General features: G+C 39.2%; 1 protein-coding gene across 4 annotated transcripts in view; it reads left to right on the top strand.

Moving 5' to 3' along the window:
- LOC309862577 (putative E3 ubiquitin-protein ligase HERC6) overlaps positions 1-16137 on the top strand; it is a 62903-nt gene extending 46766 nt beyond the window's left edge. For 3 of the 4 annotated variants that reach the window (XM_082726600.1, XM_082726602.1, XM_082726601.1), the window contains 8 exons: positions 2366-2524; positions 6015-6158; positions 8047-8213; positions 9886-9946; positions 11195-11265; positions 12821-13007; positions 13096-13198; positions 15010-16137. In XM_082726600.1, coding sequence (XP_082582726.1) covers positions 2366-2524; positions 6015-6158; positions 8047-8213; positions 9886-9946; positions 11195-11265; positions 12821-13007; positions 13096-13198; positions 15010-15239 — 1122 coding nt within the window. In that variant the 3' untranslated portion in view covers positions 15240-16137. The remainder of the gene's footprint in view (positions 1-2365; positions 2525-6014; positions 6159-8046; positions 8214-9885; positions 9947-11194; positions 11266-12820; positions 13008-13095; positions 13199-15009) is intronic. The other variant, XR_014310590.1, reaches the window with a different exon arrangement.
- The last annotated feature ends 1572 nt before the right edge of the window (positions 16138-17709 follow it).

Here is a 17709-nt window from a genome sequence, read left to right as displayed (position 1 = left end):
ACCATTAGCGTTCATTCTCAGTTAAGTATTTGAGTGCTTACCCCACTCCCAGACATTATGCTAAAGATTTTCCAAACATGTTTTGATTGCTGAGGTCTGTCTAGGTTATTCCTCAGAAAAGGTTCCTATTTATACTTTAAAAACTCATGGGAATCAGGGGCTCCTGGGTGGCTCAGTTGGTTAATCGACTACCTTCGGCTCAGGTCATGATCTTGGAGCCTTGGGATCGAGTCCCACATCAGGCTCCCTGCTCTGCGGGGAGTCTGCTTCAGCCGCTGATCTCTCCTCTCATGCTCTCTCTCTCTCAAGTAAATAAATAAAATCTTAAATAAAACCCAAACTCACGGGAATCAGAAGTCATACCCATTCCTTTTATTAATAATTTAAAGGATACAGGCCATCTACATGAAACATGGAGAAGTCTGGGACATCATATGCAGAAAAGGAGCCACTTCAATTATAAAACATTTCTTTGATACTCTTAATTATGCAGCTTGTGTGACATTTCCCAATGATCCATGCCCCATAAATCCATAACTTCCAGCTTTATTTATGTTAAACAACCTAGGTGGGCAAGGTACATTCTGCTAAAAGCATTCCATAGGTAAAGACTCTCCCTCTTGTTACTATTATTAGTGTCTGTCATCGGCATGTTTACAAGATTTCTGTTGTTTCCCAGCCACCTCTTTTTACATTTTCCTAACATCCCTGGTAATGGGAGAAATTATGTTTCCTTTAAACTGGTCCTTCCCTTGCGGTATTTTCTTCTACGGCAGTATTCAATGTAGCAGGTCTACTGGTAGTGAGGGGTTAGTGAGGGCTGTGTTTATAGAGGAATCAGGCAGCTTGGATATGATGAAGGATCGGGAAAGGTCTGAGTACAAGAAAACTCTCAGTTGTAGTTGTGATGGGTGAAAGTAGAAAGGAGACTCCACAATCCTGACCTCCAAAGGAGAGAGGATGGGCATATTCTAAACTGTAAACTCCAAACTATATTATCAATTCACATGCATAAATGTGGAAAGAGGAAACCAATACATGGGAAATTGGAGTAGAACAACTGGAAAATAAGAAAAAATGCATGTTTTCTGCCTAATTCTCGGTTAGGTGAAAGAAAGTTGGGGCTACAGCAGGCCACATATACTTCTCCCTGCTATAGTGAGTGAAGGATGCTGCTGGCCACTTCCTGTCACTCAGAGCCACCGGTCGTGGTGCTCAGCATTCAGTATTGCTGAAGTGTCCCAGAGCCGCAGACTCCTGGACCACCAGAATAGGTGACCTGTAATCAGGAAGGACCAGAAATGCCACCTGTTTCATCTCCCTACAAACCTGGAACTTTTTAAAAATGAACATATTCAGGAAAAAACAGAAGAATCTAGTGGAATCATGTATAATTTCTCAAGTTATAGTAGTGGCAGAGATCTGGAACAGGCTTTCCCAAGCCCAGAGTCACACACACCCTTCTCTGAGATGCTTGTAAGAATGCTGTTAAAGGTAACCACACCCAGCCTGGAAACCTGGAATAGGATAGCTGTTATCCACGTGTCTTGTTGTCACAGTTCGCGGGACAGGTCTCAAAGACAGCTACAATGGTTTACAAGTCCTAATACTCCTTTTTGTCCTTAGGTTATAGCAGAAGCCCTAGAAAAGTGTTAAAGCTCAAAGCAAGGCTAGTAAGTCCAATACTAGATTTCTAATCTGAGGGGGTTCAGCAGAAATAAGATATTGACTAGAGTACAAGGAAATGTTGAAAATTCAGAAAAGCTAAATGGAAGTACTATGTAGAGTGACTGAGAGCAGGTAAAAAGTGAGGCCACTGGTGGCACATTTTTAGAGGGCTCCCCTATGAATCAGGTGGGTGGATCACAGTTATTTGAACAAGAGTGGATCTTCTCTGAGCAAGTCTTTCCTCTGGTCTTTTTCCTACTTTAACATCATCCTTGAGCTCCTATGCTACCCTTATATTCTTGGGGATTATGGTGCTAAAACTCTGATTCTTAAGACATGGTGGATGAGTGTTTCAGCGTATCGAATAATGCTATTTAAGGATCATGTCTACTATGAATGAGATCGCTTGTAATTACTTAGCTGTACCTCCATGGTGACTAATCCCGTGAATATAATTCCTAGATGCCATGGTTTCACAGATCCTGGGATCTCCTTATCTTCCATAGTATAGTGTAGATATGATGGCCTTTTTTTCCTAAATAATTACAATCTGAGTATATAGCAATGTATATAGCAATAGTAGGCATGAGCGGATGCCATGCAGACTACATTTATTTGAAACAGTAAACACTTCGTAGTGTTCTGTGAGATTCCTAAAATATTTCTTTCTTTATTCTTTGTTTTTTGTTTTTTTTAGGACTTAAAACAGAGAGAATACCTGGATCGGGGGCAAGGAATTCTTCAGTTCAATGAATCCCTTCCATTTATACTTAGAGTCAGACGAAGTCACCTAGTTGAAGATGCTCTGCGTCAGTTAAACCAAGTTGAAGACACCAACCTCTGTAAAAGATTAGTGGTAAAATAAAAGTCTCTTTGGACATTTTTACTAATGTGAAGGGGAAATATTTGTATAATACAGCAAAGGAAGAGCCTGCTTTTGCACCTATAGTTATCAGCTGTAGGTTTCCAGAATTCTGGGGTGCCAGGCTGTCTAAGTTGGTAGAGTATGTGACTCTTGATCTTGAGGTTGAGAGACCAAGCCTCACATTGGGCAAAGAGATTACCTAATAAATAAAAAATAGTAATTCCTTGCTTACCCTTTAGAGAAAAGCTATGGGATGTTTAATTGAATGTTGGGATTCTGTGTAAACTATTAATTGCCTATAGCTACAAAAGTGCTGCATAATGAACCATCCTAAAGTTTAATGACGTAAAAAGACAATAATTTATTATAGAGATCTGAAATTCAGCTAAGGATCTCCTAATTTAGGTTGAATTCACTTGGGTCAATTTGTAGATTTTTGTCTGCTCTTATTCATGTGTTTGGGAATTAGGCAGGAACTGGCTGATCTAGGCTAGATTAAGCTTGGCTGGGGCCGTGTCGCTGTTTCCTGTGCTTTTCATCTTCCTGGGACTAGCATGCATGTTCTTCTCACTTCTGTGCCAAAGGTATAGGATAGCAAATCCAATCACACAACTAACATGGTTTAGTCAAAGCAAGTTACGTGGCTGAACCCAAGTCAAGGGCTGATGAAATATATTCAGCCTCTTTGGAGAAAGAAATTGCAAAGTCACACACCACAGACATGGATCAAGTAGGGTAAAACATATTGATGCAATCAACAAGCAGCAGGTAGAGATACTTTTCCTACATTTTGGCTCTTGTTTTAGTCATAGAGTACCCAGTATATTGGTTCTAATTCTAGTCATCTTTCACTTTGTCCTTTGTGGGTACCTGTAGGGTGTGTATTGTGTTTATCTCAGATCATCTGCCCTATTGAGGCCATAAAATAATGAGTAATTCTTTAGGTAAAAGCTGGACTCTGTCCAGTGGGAGTGATTTTCCTGGTATAAGCCATAAGAAGGAGACTTAGGTTCTCAGAGAAGAAACCAGAACCTAGAGGTTGGGCTCAGCCAAGAGAGGGATATATCCCAACCTGGGACTGAATGGCAAACAAACTATTTTATAAGCCAGACTATGTAGTTGTATATTTCATTATGTATCCACTTTCTTTTAAATCTTCTTTATGAGGAAATCAATCGAGAATTACTCCATCCATAAGAGATACAGAGAGGTAGGAAGGTGAACTTCAAGGTAGATCCAATCAACATGTAGACTCTTAAACAAGGCAAGATTGTCAAAGCCCGATATGTGTGGGTCCTGACCACAGTGAAGGCAGACTTGTTGGTTTAAGTGAGGAGAAATTGGAAAAGTGAAAGTAAGCTTCATTTGTTATTGGGATATCCAGGTAGAACGTAAGGTGGGCGCTTGGAGATGAGATGGTAGTGTATGGCCAGGGAGTCAGGTGAGGGGTGGCAGAGATATAATCTTAAGGCAAAGAAAGGAGAAAGAGAATGCCTAGTGGGGCTTAGTGATGCTTATATTACAGAAGGAAAAAAAAAAAAAAAAAAAGCTAATTAAGTGTCCAGCTCTTCATTTTGGCTCAGGTTGTGATCTCAGGGTTATGGGAATGAGCCATGCTTCAGGCTCCACACTCAGCGGGGAGTCTGCTTCAGACTCTCCCTCTCCCTCTGCCCCTCCCTCCCTGTGAGAGTACATGCTCTCTCTCTGTCAAAAATAATAAATATTAGGGCGCTTGGGTGGCTCAGTGGGTTAAGCCGCTGCCTTCGGCTTGGGTCATGATCTCAGGGTCCTGGGATCAAGTCCCGCCTTGGGCTCTCTGCTTAGCGGGGAGCCTGCTTCCCTTCCTCTCTCTCTGCCTGCTTTTCTGCCTCTCTCTCTGTCAAATAAATAAATAAAATATTTAAAAATAAATAAATAAATAAATATTAAATATGTGTCACCTTGGGGTCAGCCTCTGAAACCTGAATGTCTTCCAGCAAGCAGATCAATTATGCAGCTGCCAGGATTCCGAACGACTCAGGAGATGGGATGGTTAACCTCTCCCTAACAGTGGTTTTTCTTGTGATGACTTCTGTCACTGAGGTTTTATAGAGTCTGCTCCCCTAGAGATGGGAGAACCTAGAGAACCACCTAGGATGGTGGTTCTTGGATTTGTTCTAGTGATGTGACATCCAGAAGCCTGCATTCTCTGTGGAACACCATGAATAGTGGTTATGGTTTTTTTTCCCCCTACCAAACAAGGAATTACTTTACTTGCAGAAAAAGATGCTTGTGTTGTAGATAGCAACATAAAATCAAGATTTTGAGAATACAACAAAATATCAACAACAAAACAACAAATATCCTGTTGAATTATTGTTCTGCTGTTTACATTTCATTGTTGGAAGGCATTTGCTATTTCAGTATCTGTCAGTCCTCATAAACAGATGGAAAAACATAAAAAAAATAATAATAAAGAAAAATAAATAATAAAGAAATAATAAATAAATTAAAAAATAAATAATAAAGAAAAATAAAATCTTTAAAAGAAAACAAATAAGAGACAAAGAAATTGGCCAGGAAAGGAAGCAGAAAAGTAGTTAGAGTAGTAACAGGAAAACGGGGACAATATTGGCCATAAAGGTAGATTTTACAGAAGGACATTTCCTACAGCATAACTTTTTAAAAAGCTAGAACAGTCTTGGCTTCTCAGACTTCATACTTGGGTAGGTTAAGCTGCCATACATGTTCAGTGTGAATAGTGATAAGTTGAAATATTATTAAAAAATGAATTTTTCAAAAATATTTAAAACAATAAATAAGGGGCTCCTGGCTGGCTCAGCCAGTTGGTGGAGCATGCAACTCTCAATCTCAGGGTTGTGAGTTTGAGCCCCATGTTGGGTGTACAGATTCCTTAAAACTAAAATCTTCAGAAAAGTAAAGTAAAAAGGGAATAATAGTAGAACTGAAGAAAGAAAAATAAAAGGATAGTTCATACATGAGAGCTATGGGCCATCTGGTCTGATGGTTCCTTCAAAGGTGCTAAAGCCAGGGGGACTGGGAGGGTAATTTGTCAGAAGTTCTAATGAGGGAAGAGGCAGGAGAAAAAGCTATTGACTGGAGCCAAAGTTGTGAAATCTGAATGATGAGATGAAGATAGACAGTAAGACGGAAGAACCAGGGACCTGAAGCACATCAAAATGTTGTTTGAGACTCTGGTCAAAATAATTGGTGAATGCTTAGTCTTGCGAGAATCCCTCTTTACTTGGTTCATGTGGCGGTGTAGAGGACGCACACACACACTAATCTGTCTGTGACTAGGTTCACGGCATCTGCTGCTCAGCAGGAAATTGAGGGAGAACAGATTGCGGTGAGGTGTGGGATTGAAGGGATATGGGATTCCAGGAATTCTGATGATGGCAGGAGGTTTGGGAAACTCTTTCACGAAGATCAAGGCATCCTATTTTAAATCTGAGCCTGTGAATGTGTTCTCTTTCCTCAGATTGAATTTATTAAAGAAATATGTTCTCCAGGGTACGGGGTGATAGCTGAGTTCTTCTACTATATATTTGAAGAGATGACCAAGACAGAATATGGAATGTTTATATATCCTGAAGAAGGTTCTTACATGTGGTTTCCTGTCAGTGTAAGTCTTATTTTCTTACAGTTTTCCAGGACAGAAAAAGTATACCATATACTGCAACACGAAAACCATAATAATAATAATGTAAATTAGTTAGGGGCTATTAGAAAAGCAGAATCTTGGGTGTCTGGGTGGCTCAGTGGGTTAAGCCGCTGCCTTCAGCTCGGGTCATGATCCCGGGGTCCTGGGATCGAGTCCCACATGGGGCTCTCTGCTTGGTGGGGGCCCTGCTTCCCATTCTCTCTCTCTGCCTGCCTCTCTGTCTACTTGTGATCTCTGTCTGTCAAATAAACAAATAAAAATCTTTTAAAAAAAAAAAAAGAAAAGCAGAATCTCAGGTCCCACCCCAGATCAGAGCATGTATTCTATAAGATCCCCAGTTGCTTCTATGCATGTTAAATTTTTTTTTTGCATGTTAAATTTTTAAATAGCTTTTATGAAGTATATTTGAGATACAATAACTTACACGTCATATGTTCAATTTGGCTAAGTTTTTTTTTTTTTTTAAGATTTTATTTATTTATTTGACAGTTAGAGATCACAAGTAGGCTGAGAGGCAGGCAGAGAGAGAGAGAGGAGGAAGCAGGCTCCCTGCTGAGCAGACAGCCCGATGTGGGGCTCAATCCCAGGACCTTGGGATCATGACCGGAGCCGAAGGCAGAGGCTTTAACCCACTGAGCCACCCCGGAGCCCCAATTTGGCTAAGTTTTGATTACAAATATATCCATGAAACTATCACCACAATCAAAATAATGAACATATTCATCATTCCCCCAAATTTCCTCATACGCCTTTCTAATTCTACCCTCCACACACTTCCTGCCCCATGCCCACACAGCCACTGATCTGATTTTTGTCATTCTGGAGTATTTTGAATTTCCTAGAATTTTATGTAAATTTCAGGGCCAGCTTTGCCGTTAGCAGGCGAATGACATTGGGCTACTCATGTAATACCCTCAATCTACATGCTCTATTTACTTCTTACAGCTATTATAAGCATAAAAGTTAAAAATGCATTTAGAGGGATGCATGGGTGGCTTAATTGGTTAAGCATCTTCCTTTGGCTCAGGTCATGATCCCAGGGTCCTGGGATCAAATCCCGTGTTGTCCCCTCCTCAGCAGGGAGTCTGCTTCTCCTTCTGCCTGCCGAGCTCCCCCTGCTTGTGCTCTCTCTCTGATAAGTAAATAAATAAGTAAATAAAATATTTTTTAAAAATGCATTTAGGACTTTCAGGCTAGTTGTCTCTTGGCTGCACTCTAGTGATGGTCCGGCAAGAGGTGGCCAGTGTTTTCCCTCATCTGGGACTACAAAGTGCAAAGAGTAAAGCCGTTTCATCAGGACTCTTTCCTTCTTTCCACCCACCTTCACTGTCAACAGCATCAGTCACCTTCCCTGACCCATATGCTTGTCCCTGTCAGCACACCTAGGCTGAGGGCAGTATCACCGAAGAGGACACACTTGTCTGACGCACATGACATGCCTGATGCACAATGAAAGTGCAGATAAAGAGTACTCTTCCTTCTGCTGTGTCTTTTTTCTACATGAATTTGAAGGCAAAGATGATAACATTAAATAATGACAACCTTGGCTTATAAGGCTATCCGAGCATATTTTTTTTAATATTCCAGATATACTTTCAGTAACAAAAAGTAGATTCATTTATTTAATATTCTGAACTATTAGTTTATATTTTATCTTATGGAAGAAATTTAAATTGTAACAAAGCCTGTGTAAGAAGCTCAAACTTTCTTTTCCTGAAACCCACTTTGTTCCTAATTTGTGACTTTTAGAAAAGGAAACCAAAACCAATTTTTACACTAATCTAATTATCCCTTTGCATTATTGATTATTTCTAATACTTTAGGGATTTTTTTTCTTCTCCTTTTCCAGCCTGTATTTGAAAAGAAGAGATATTTCCTTTTTGGGATCCTGTGTGGACTCTCCCTAAACAACTCAAATGTTGCCAACCTTCCTTTTCCACTGGCTCTGTTTAAGAAACTTCTGGGCCAGAAGCCATCATTGCAAGATTTAAAAGAACTCAGTCCTCTTCTGGGAAAGTAAGTAGTATTTTTCCAGAATTATGTTAAGTCTCAGTTATTCAGGAACAAATGATGTTAATCATGCATACACACAGAGACAGGGTCTTCAATTTCTATAAATGTATACTCTTTTGATGAATTTGAATCTTAGCCAGACTTATAATAAAGTATGCCTTCAAGAATAAGGAAAAGCTAAGTGCTCTTCTAATTATCAACCTACAACAGAGCCTAGTATCTTAAATTTATCTAGATGGAAACTGTACATAGTATTCTTTTTTTTGAAAGATTTTATTTATTCATTTAGAGAAAGACAGACAGCAAGGGTGGAGGGACAGAGAGAGAGAGGGAGAAAGAGAATTTCAAGCAGACTCCACACTGAGCCCAGAGCCCAGTGAGGCTCAATCCTATGACCCTGAGGTCATTAAGAGTAGGATGCTTAACCAATGAGCCACCCAGGTGCCCTGGAAATAATATTTTTAATGAGAACCATGCATACTATGTTTATTTTCATAAATCATGTTTAGTTATTTAATTAATTAAGCAACTAATTTTTTAAAGATTTTATTTATTTATCTGATGGAGAGAGAGAGCACAAGCAGGGGGAGAAGCAGGCAGAGGGAGAGGGAGAAGCAGGCCCCCCCCCACCGCAGATCAGGGAGTCAGATGTGGGGCTTGAATCCCAGGATCAAGCCCCGAGTCGAGGGTAGATGCTTAACCAATGGAGTGACGCAAGCACTGTCATTTAATTTATTTAAATTCATCAGCATGTCATCAACTTTTTAAGTATTGAAAAATACTTGTTCTAAGTTAAAAGGTAAACTATATCCTGTGAGGAAAATACTAGCAACATAGATGATAAGACAAAAGATTAGTATTGCCGATGTATAAATATAAATATATATGTGTGTGCGTCATCACAGATAAATATGGCTGAGGGTATGTGTGTGTACACACACACACGCACAAACACACGTATATGGCTAATCAAAAAAATGAAAATATGCTCAATCTTTCTAGTACTTAAGGAAATATAAATGAAAATGAGAAGTCCTTTTTGTGCCTACAGACTGGCAAATGTTAAAAAGTTTTTCATAAAATACACAGTTGGCAACAAATTGAAAAGGATTTTCTTCTGACGTACTATTTGTGTAAGAGTAAACTGCCTGAATTTACACTATATGCCCTGACACTCTAGAGAACAGGGTTTCTCAGCCTTGGCAACACCTGAGATTTGGGGCTAGATAATTCTTTGTTGTGGAAGGCTGATCTGGGCGTCGTAGGATATTTAACAGCTAAGGGGGCTGCATCTACCCACTAGATGCCAGTAGTGACCTTCCCCCTAATTGTAACAACCAAAGATATCTCCAGATTTTGCCAAATGTCCTCTAGGAGTCAAAATCTCCCCTGATAGGGAATCACTGGTCTAGAGGAAGGGGTTCCTTTCTGTAATTTCCATCAAGACACAGCAGTGTCTATATATTAGCAGTGGCCCAACAAAACTGTAAAACAAGGTTAACTCTAAGAAGAGGGAGCGGAAAGGTAAGGACATTTACATGGCATTTTATACATTTCTTTATTGTTCAAGAGTTTTTTTACTGAACATTTGTTATTTTTGAAATTTGAGAAGATCGAGAATATAATTTTTATTTTTTTAATTAAATATTACTTTTCAAATGAAATTTTTCATTAGGAATTTGCAAGTTCTAAATGAAGCTGATGACATTGGAGAAGAACTTTGCATATATTTTTCAGTGAGTACCAATGTAGTTTAGCTTTCATCTGTTTTTTAGAATAATTTTTATTATATTACCTTAAATATGGGATTTCTTTTTTAAAAAATTTTCTACCCTGCCCCCTTGGGATTCCTTTTTTGAGCATATTTCATTTCTGTATTATATGACTTTCCGCCCACCTGCTCCTCCTTTGATACCTCATGTTTATATATTATATAGTCTCAAAGAAAGTGAAAATGCAGCAATTATGCAATCAGTGTGAACAACGTAAACCACTAAATGCTTAAGACTATATACAGCATATACAGGGTAGGCTTTTTAATTTTTATATGTATTTAAAAGGCTGAACTACATAATTATTTAGTTCCCAGTTATTTATAGTTATAGGGAAGAATGTCCTGGCAATAATGGTTTTGTCGTTGTATTGGGAAGGAAGAATTTATTGTTTCAAAGTCCTTCTAGTTGGACTAAGAATCAAATTGACATGACAAAGATTAAAGGAGAATATCAGATTTAATTTTGTATGTGCAAGGAATCCATCCAGACGTGGGAATTCCAAAGACAGGCAAAATGACGTATATATGTCATTCTGAACTAAGGAAAAGTAGGGGCCTAGGACTTCAGAGAGAAGAAATGCAATTTACAGGAAGATGAAAAAGAGCTAATGTTTGGTAAACAAATGTTTGTTGGGCAGCTCAGAAACAATGCGACATAGAGGGCTTTTTTTTTTTTTTTTAAGATTTTATTTATTTATTCGACAGAGAGCCTGCAAGAAAGGGAACACAAGCAGGGGGAGTGGGAGAGGGAGAAGCAGGCTTCCTGCCAAGCAGGGAGCCCAGTGTGGTGTTCAATCCCAGGACCCTGGGATCATGACCTGAGCCCAAGGCAGACGCTTAACAGCTGAGCCACCCAGGTGCCCCAACATAGAGGACTTCGATCAAATGGGCCTTGCTAGGTTCCTCTCTATCCACCATGCCTAGTTCAGAGTCTATGTAGCTGTCTGTGGTGGTAGCTCTCTTCCTGGAGCAGGTCCTCTATCTAAATTATTTTCAGACACTTGTGGGGGGGGAGGTGAAGAGCTTTTCCTGAATCTGTTGGAGGTTTTAAAAATTTTGTTATTTTTTTCTGATTCTGCTGGGTTTTGATTGCTTTTAACTCAGAAATAATCTTTATGCTAAAGTGGCCCCTCAGTGGGATGACCTGCCCGTGTCCCCTACCGTTGAATTATTTCTTTCATATTTGGTACTAAGTATATTTTGGTTACAGATACACTGGGACAAAAAGGATGTTGATTTAATTCCAAATGGGATCTCTAAACCTGTAGACCAAAGCAACAAGTAAGTTTTGAGACTTAGAACATCTGCTGTGAGTACACATAACGTGTTTGTTATCACTGTAATTTATACATGTATTTTAGCTTTTCAGATGATCATTTTAGCTCCTCATCTCTGAGAAAGATAAAAAGTTTACAGGTTAAGGGAACGGGGAAAAGGAGTCAGGATTAAATATTCCCTTTGCAGAACTTTTCATTAATTATTCACTTAACAATTATTTTTGAGCCCTTCCTCTGTACCAGGTCCTATTCTGAGTGTCAGAGAGACAGCTGTGAAACAGACAAAACCTGGAGCTTCAATTCCAGTGGGGCAGAAAGACCATATATAAATAAATTATTATGTAATATGATGTCAGTAAGGATGAGCATCGTGATGAAAGTTAAGAGATTTACAGTAGTGTCATGCTGGAACCAGCTGGCATCTGCTTGTGAGAGCTGATGTTCATTTTTCAAAAATGTTGAGAGTTTATTATTGAGGTATTAGTAGCATGAAATCAGCCATGGTGGGAATATTTACACCACAAAACTGGCAAATGCTGCAAATAAGGGTTCCCTACCATTTTCTTCTCTCTAGAGAACTGGTTGTTAACCATTTACCAGCATTTACCATTTACTGGTTCCAGGGGATGGCAGAAGGCAGTCAGATAGGACACTCCGCTAGGGCAGTCCCTGAAGCTGCTCAAAGGGTGGGAGACTTCCATGTTTCTGGTCGCTGTCAGGTGGACATACCTTCTTCCTGCCGTCAGGAAATTCATCAGGGTGGGGGGAGGAGGTGGGAGACAGACTTTTTTTTTTTTTTAAGATGTTATTTATTTATTTGACAGAGAGAAAGATCACAGGTAGGCAGAGAGGCAGGCAGAGAGAGGGGGAAGCAGGCTCCCTGCTGAGCAGAGAGCCCGATGTGGGGCTTGATCCCAGGACCCTGAGATCATGACCCAAGCCGAAAGCAGAGGCTTAACCCACTGAGCCACCCAGGCGCCCCGGGAGACAGACTTTTGCAGAAATGATTTCCACACGGTGACACATGATGTGAGAGAGGAGGAAGAGAGGAACAGTGGACCAACCCTGAGAACCTGTCCTGTTGCTATGGACCTCTCTGATGGTTGACAGAAGTCAGCATGTAACGAGGGAGCAGTGCATGCTGTGGCCCCAACTCTAAGATAAAGACGGGAGCCCCCCACCCTGCAACTATCAAAGGGCAAAGATTCAAATGCCAAGTGGGAAGAGGCTGCTGTGTCAGGCAGTAGTCAGATCCAAAAGTTTGGAATTTACTCTAAGGGCAATGGAAAGAAAGCCTTTGAAAGATTTTAAGCCAGAGAATGACATGTACAGATGACTGTTTTAAAAGTATATCTCTCTCGGAGGGAAAGAGCAGCAAAACAAAGTCTTTGTCCTTCTGCTACACACTTCAGGGTGTCTTCCTTCAGCTGACCACAGGATTTTACTTCCCTCTGAATAATTTACTTTTCTTTCTTAATAGAAATTGTTAAAAGGGCAAAATAGAGAATATTTTAGTCAGTGGTGAAATATGTAATTGGCTTTTTTTTTCTTCCCACAAGGAAAGATTATGTTTCTGCATGCATTGATTACATTTTTAACATCTCTGTAAAGGCAGTTTATGAGGAATTTCAGAGAGGATTTTATAAAGTCTGTGACAAGGAAATACTTGTTAAACTTTTCCAGCCCGAAGAACTGATGGCAGCAGTGGTTGGAAATACTGATTATGACTGGAAGCAGTTTGAAGAGGTTGGTGATAACCAAAGTCCCCCCACTTCTTCCAAACAACTTCTGTATATTCCCCCTAAAATCCATTTTTCTTCCTCTATTTCTCAAGAATTCACAATATGATCAAGGATACCACAAATCACATCCAACTATACTGATGTTTTGGAAAGCTTTCCACAAATTAACTCTGGAGGAAAAGAGAAAATTCCTCTGTAAGTATTACTAATAGATGGATTTATAATTATATATCTTTTTAAAAGATGAATATTTGCCATGAAGTCATTATTAAATGTTTTATTTAATTAATTTATTTATTTAAGTAATCTCTACACCCAACATAAGGCTTAAACTTATCACCCCAAGGGCGCCTGTGTGGCTCAGTGGGTTAAAGCCTCTGCCTTGGGCTCAGGTCATGATCTCAGGGTCCTGGGATCGAGTCTTGCATCGGGCTCTCGACTCGCTGGGGAGCCTGCTTCCTCCTCTCTCTCTGCCTGCCTCTCTGCCTACTTGTCATCTCTGTCTGTCAAATAAAAAAATAAAATCTTTAAAAAAAAAAACAAGAACTTATCACCCTGAGATCAAGACTAGCATGCTCTTCCGACTGAGCCAGTCAGGCACCCCACCACGAAGTCATTATTTTTTTTTTTAAGTCATATTTTTTTTTTTTAAGATTTTATTTATTTATTTGAGAGAGATCAAAGTAGGCCGAGAGGCAGGCAGAGAGAGTTGGGAAGAAGTAGGTTCCCTGCTGAGCAGAGAGCCTGACATGGGGCTTGATCCCAGGACCCTGGGATCATGACCTGAGCCAAAGGCAGAGACTTAACCAACTGAGCCACTCAGGTGGCCCCATGAAGTCATTCTTAATTGTGGATCATATGTGTTTATAGCAAAACCAGGCTTCCTAAATCAATGTTCTTTCTCTTATATACGCCTGGTTTCCCATTGAAAAATATAATAATAAATATTACTAGTTGCCTTCTAATCAAGCCTTCACTCTCACATTCTTATCTTTATTTATCAAAGTCCTATGGAATTAGGACTATGTATATTTTTCTAATGCTATTTTAGAAATAATACTAGTAGCAATTCCACTGATGATAATACCAGTGCCTTTATTGTGTGCTTAACTCTGTGTCAAGCATTGTACTGACCACTTCCTATCTGCCACCTCCCTTTATCCTCATAGCCATGTTTTGAGGTATGGTACTTATTTTTTTTCCTCATTTCAGATCTGAGGAAAAGAGGCTTGATGCGTTTAGTAGTTTGCCTATATTCAGACAGCCTGCAAGTATGAGAAACAGACTCTGAACCCACTAGGCTGATCCAAAGCCAAGGCTCTGAATCAATAAACTGTGGCTTGTGATACGAGAACTTCTCTTGGTGGGAACCCTAAGGTTTCCCTTGGACAGATTTAATTACTTATTCCCTCACCTCCCTTCCAAGTTTTCAGTCATTCTGTAGATATATATCTTTTTGCTATTTTTGTTGTTCTTGAGGACATCGGAGGACAATTCTAACTTCACAAACCTAAACTACTTCTCCACAATCCCTGTCTAATCTCTCTTAATGAGGGAAACTTGCTTCAGCCCATTGATTCCACTGTCTGTGCATTCAGTGCGTTTACTTACATCCTCATACTTCTGACTTTTTCTTGGGCTTTCTCCTTCTGCCTTTCCTGGAGAACTAACTAGCCAGATGTGACCCCTGTAGTCTCCCTGCTCACCCAGCTGGGTACTGCCCGTCAGTCTCAGTGCCTCTTCATCTCAGCCTTCCTAGCTGAGCTAAATTAAACTTCCATGTATCTTGCTCTTCTCATGTATGCGATTTTCCCTCACTGAGGGAAACTCACTGAGGACAAAGACCAGATGTCATAATTTTTCTATGTTCTACATGGCCCTATGTGGCTCTCTCTACACAAGGGTACTCGGTGGTATCTATTGAATGAAGTGATTAATTTCTTTCCTTTCATTTTACGTTTTGCTCTTTCTATGAAATATCTTAACCAAAATTTATCCCTTTCTAGTTTTTCTTAGGGGAAATGACAGACTGCCTGTAAGAGGCAAACAGCAAATGGGAATCATATTTCGCTGTCCTGAAACTTTCCGTGAAACAGATTACCCAAGAGCGCTGACCTGTCACAGTATTCTGGACTTTCCTAAATATTCTACAATGGAAAAAGTGGAGGAAGCCCTTCAAGTAGCCATCAACAGCAGCAGAGGATTTGCCTCTGTCCAAGTCACAGAGCAACAGTGATCCTTTGAGTTTCAGTGAGGCCTCAGAGCCTTAAGCCCTCATCCTTCAACTCTTTTGTTCTTCCTTAGGTCTAGGTAGCACAAAGTGTTGACAAGTTTTAGGTAGAATTAGTTGACAAATGTTGGGATAAACAATAAAATGATGAATCAAGAAGGATTAAAAAAAGTGATTTTTAAAAATGAATCAACATTTCTTGATCCCTAAATTTGTTATCAGAATGTTTGTTTTTTTACCAAATTATTCCTGAACAATAATTATCATTTAAAAATAAACAATATTAAAAGCTAATAGGTTTTTTTTTAAAGATTTTATTTATTTATCTGACAGACAAGGATCACAAGTAGGCAGAGTCAGGCAGAGAGGTGGGGTGGAGGGAAGCAGGCTCCCTGCTCAGCAAAAAAAAGAGTTGGATGCGGGGCTCGATCCCAGGACCCTGAGATCATGACCTGAGCCGAAGGCAGAAACTTAAACCATTGAGTCACCCAGGTGCCCTGCTAACATATTTTTTAAAATATTGTAAATCTAATAAACACATTGTCTGTAAATATGAAAGATATGCTAAAGTTTGGAAAAGTAATAATTCAACATGTTTTTGAGGCATGTAAATGTATATTTTATATTCTAGCATGTCTCCAGAATTTTTATTTTAGCCAACTGCTGAGTAATTTATTTGAAAAGTCTAAATGTTAAAGGATTCATTAATTCATTGAAGAATTACTTATGCTCAATACTGTGTTCCAAGAATATTCGAAATGCATGTATCATTATTTTGGCTAAACTCTAACCCCAACCAGGAACTCCTATCTATTGGTAGTTGGAGAGAATGAAGGACATGAAATATGTCTTAGCAAGATGGCTATGGAATGAATTAAAGGAGAAAGAGAAATATGGCTGTAAATGGCCAATGAATTTTGTACACTAGTTCTATCTTATATTACATTTTAAACTGTAATCTGTTCTATAAATGCCTGTTGTAATAGCAAACCATACAGAGATGATGTCATATATCAATGGCACTTTTGGAAAGGAAACACCATGGGGTGTAGTCCATGTCAGGGTGGTGATGTGGAAAGAGGGGAGGATCGCCAGAGGATAGATAGAACAGAGAGAATTTACTACGGACACTAGTATGTGGGGTGGTCCTTAGAAACACAAGCCCCAGTGAATCTTCAGATTTATTTTGGACATGTCTGGTTTCTCTAATAAATGGAATGGGGGCCCAGATGTATTCTCTTTGAATTTTAAGGGAAAAGGTAACCTCTAAATCTCAGGGATCCCTAGGCACTTGACTTTTAGGTTGTATTTTTCAGGACTTTCAACTCCAACATAAATTTTTCTAATGCAAATGGATGAACTATACTAAATATTTAGGGAAGACAGAGCAGCAATTCTTTTCTTCTTTTAAAGATTTTATATATTTACTTGAGAGAAACAATGAGAGAGCGAGAGAATGAGTGGGGAGAGTAGCTGAGAAAGAGGGAGAAGCAGAGTCCTCGCTGAGCAGGGAGCCTATGCAGGCTAGATTCCAGGATGCTGAGATCATGACCTGAGCAGAAGACAGACGCTAGCAGATTGAACCACCCAGGTGCCCCTACTATAGTAGTTCTTCACATACTCTTTCAGAAAACAGAGGAGGAGGAGTGTCAGAAGAGCATGCAACTCTTGATCTGGGAGTTAAGAGTTTGAGCCCCAAGTTGGGAATAGAGATGACTTAAAAATAAGATCTTTTTAGAAAGAAAAAAGAAAACAGAGTAAGAGGAAACACCGCCCAATTAAGTACAATGTTGGTATTACTCTCATGTCAAAACCTCTCATGTAATGTCAGACAAAGACATTATGGGAAAAGAAAACTACAAATATCTCTCATGAACAGAAACACACAAAAAAAAACTTTCTAAGATTTTCACATATCAAACATATCCAACAAAATATAAAAAGGATAATACTTTGCGGCCACGTGGAGTTTAGTCCAGTAAAGCACTTAAAAATCTATTAGATCTCACTGTAATAAGAAAAAGAAAAACCATATAATTACCTCAATAAAGGCAGAAAATTTTTTTGACCAATTGCAATAGCCACTTATGTATGATATTCTTAGCAAATTAGAACCAGAAGGAAACATTCAATGTTAAGAGACTAAATGCCTTCCAAAACTATTAACAAGGAAAGGGTGCTTCTCATCACTTCTTATACAACATTGTACTAGAGGTATATTCCATGTAAGAGGGCAAAGAAAAAAGAAAAGTCATAATGATTGGAAAGGAAAAAGTAATACTATCTTATTTATAGACTACATCGTTATCTGCAGAAGATCCTAACAGATCTAATACCAACCGAACCAAACCAAAACCTATTAAAACTGTTAAGTAAATATAGAAAAGTCTCAGGATTCAAGGTCAATATATAAAAATTAAGTACTTACATATATTAACAACAATCATAAATTGAAATTTTAAGAACTACTTATAAA

Source organism: Mustela nivalis, assembly GCF_964662115.1.
Source record: "Mustela nivalis genome assembly, chromosome: 4".
Lineage (NCBI taxonomy): Eukaryota > Metazoa > Chordata > Mammalia > Carnivora > Mustelidae > Mustela > Mustela nivalis.
The sequence above is the reverse complement of the archived record's forward strand: the minus strand, read 5'-3'. Positions and strand labels throughout refer to the sequence as shown.